The 1,477-nt window shown below is 43.8% G+C and overlaps 1 protein-coding gene across 1 annotated transcript; it reads left to right on the top strand.

Annotated features, from left to right (window-relative positions):
* Positions 1-55: 55 nt before the first annotated feature.
* Positions 56-1,379, top strand: LOC117182529 (the record flags this gene model as incomplete). Its single annotated transcript, XM_033375625.1, has 1 exon — positions 56-1,379. A coding segment is annotated over one exon (1,324 nt), but the record flags the coding sequence as incomplete, so codon positions are not given.
* Positions 1,380-1,477: the final 98 nt, after the last annotated feature.

Genomic DNA, 1,477 nt, shown 5'->3' with positions numbered 1-1,477 from the left:
CACCGTTTCTTACGGCACTTCATCGGCCCCGTACTTGGCATTGCGTGTCCTTCAGCAGTTGACAAAGGATGAAGGTGCTGAGCTTCCTTTGGCTTCAACGGTTCTTTCTCGACAAATCTACATTGATAATTGTCTTTTTGGAGCTGATTCCAGAGAAGAAATTCTAAAAATTCGTGAGGAGATGAAAACTCTTCTCAATAGGGGAAAATTCCAACTACGTAAATGGGCAAGCAATTCAGCGTCTCTGAATGAAGATATTGATGCTACTGATCATGGACTTGCAATTGAGAAACCGTTTAGAGAGGATGATTCGTTAAAAATACTTGGAATCCTGTGGGTCCCTGCTCAAGATACCTATCGGTATCACATTCAACCATTTGAGAATTCAATAGTAACTAAGCGATCTGTCTTGTCCGTGATCGCTCGCCTTTATGATCCTCTGGGATGGGTTTCCCCAGTTATAATAGTTGCAAAAGTGTTTATGCAAAAATTGTGGATGAATTCGGTCAGTTGGTATGAAACTCTTCCCCAGGAGTTGAGTGATGTTTGGCAGTCTTATTGTGAGGAACTTCTCATTTTGAGGCAATGTTCAATACCTCGCTGGACTGGACAGGGATTTGAAGTTATGTGTTCTACTATTCAAGGATTTTCGGATGCATCAAACACTGCTTACGCGGCTGTTGTTTACCTCCGTTTGGTGCTTCCTTCGGGAGAGATACAGATTACGTTGCTATCAAGCAAAACCAAGGTCGCTCCTCTAAAGACGTTGTCAATCCCTCGATTGGAGTTGTCCGGTGCTCTTCTGCTCACGCAATTAGTGTCAGTAATTAGATCTAATCCAGAGTTTAGGACTCTGAATGCACTGTTTTGGACGGACTCCACTATAGTGCTTGCTTGGTTGAAAAAGCATCCTTCTTCGTGGTCAATCTTCCTAGAAAATCGCGTTGCGTCAATTCAGTCAGTTGCTCCTATAGAATCGTGGGGTCATGTGAGTTCTGAGGACAATCCTGCGGATTTGGCTTCACGCGGTGCGAAGCCATCCGAACTCATGGAGAACAAACTTTGGTGGAAAGGTCCTTGGTGGTTAAGCCAGTCTAGAAATTTGTGGCCTGATTCTCAGACCCTCTTTGATTCAGATACGACTGAGGAGGTTCGAGAGAATGCTCATTGCGTCACCGAAGTAAGATGCACCTGGTTTGATAGGCTGACTTCAAGAGTTTCTTCTTGGTTGAAACTTCTGAAAATTGTTGCGTATGTTTTAAAGTTCCTAGCGCTTCGAAGACTCTCAAACAGGAAAAAGCAGGATTCGGAAAGTGATTCTTCACTTTCCGAATATTGTTCGGAGGCGGAAGGGGTTTGCGTTCGGCTGGTTCATGGACGTTTGTTTCCTTTAGAGATTTCACTTTTGGAAAACAAAACTTCGTTACCGAAGTCAAATTCTCTTTTGGCTCTCAACCCGTTTCTTGACAGTGGCGGA

The sequence above is a fragment of the Belonocnema kinseyi genome, unplaced genomic scaffold, assembly GCF_010883055.1.
Source record: "Belonocnema kinseyi isolate 2016_QV_RU_SX_M_011 unplaced genomic scaffold, B_treatae_v1 SchBZDm_2307;HRSCAF=2526, whole genome shotgun sequence".
Taxonomy (NCBI): domain Eukaryota; kingdom Metazoa; phylum Arthropoda; class Insecta; order Hymenoptera; family Cynipidae; genus Belonocnema; species Belonocnema kinseyi.
The sequence above is the reverse complement of the archived record's forward strand: the minus strand, read 5'-3'. Positions and strand labels throughout refer to the sequence as shown.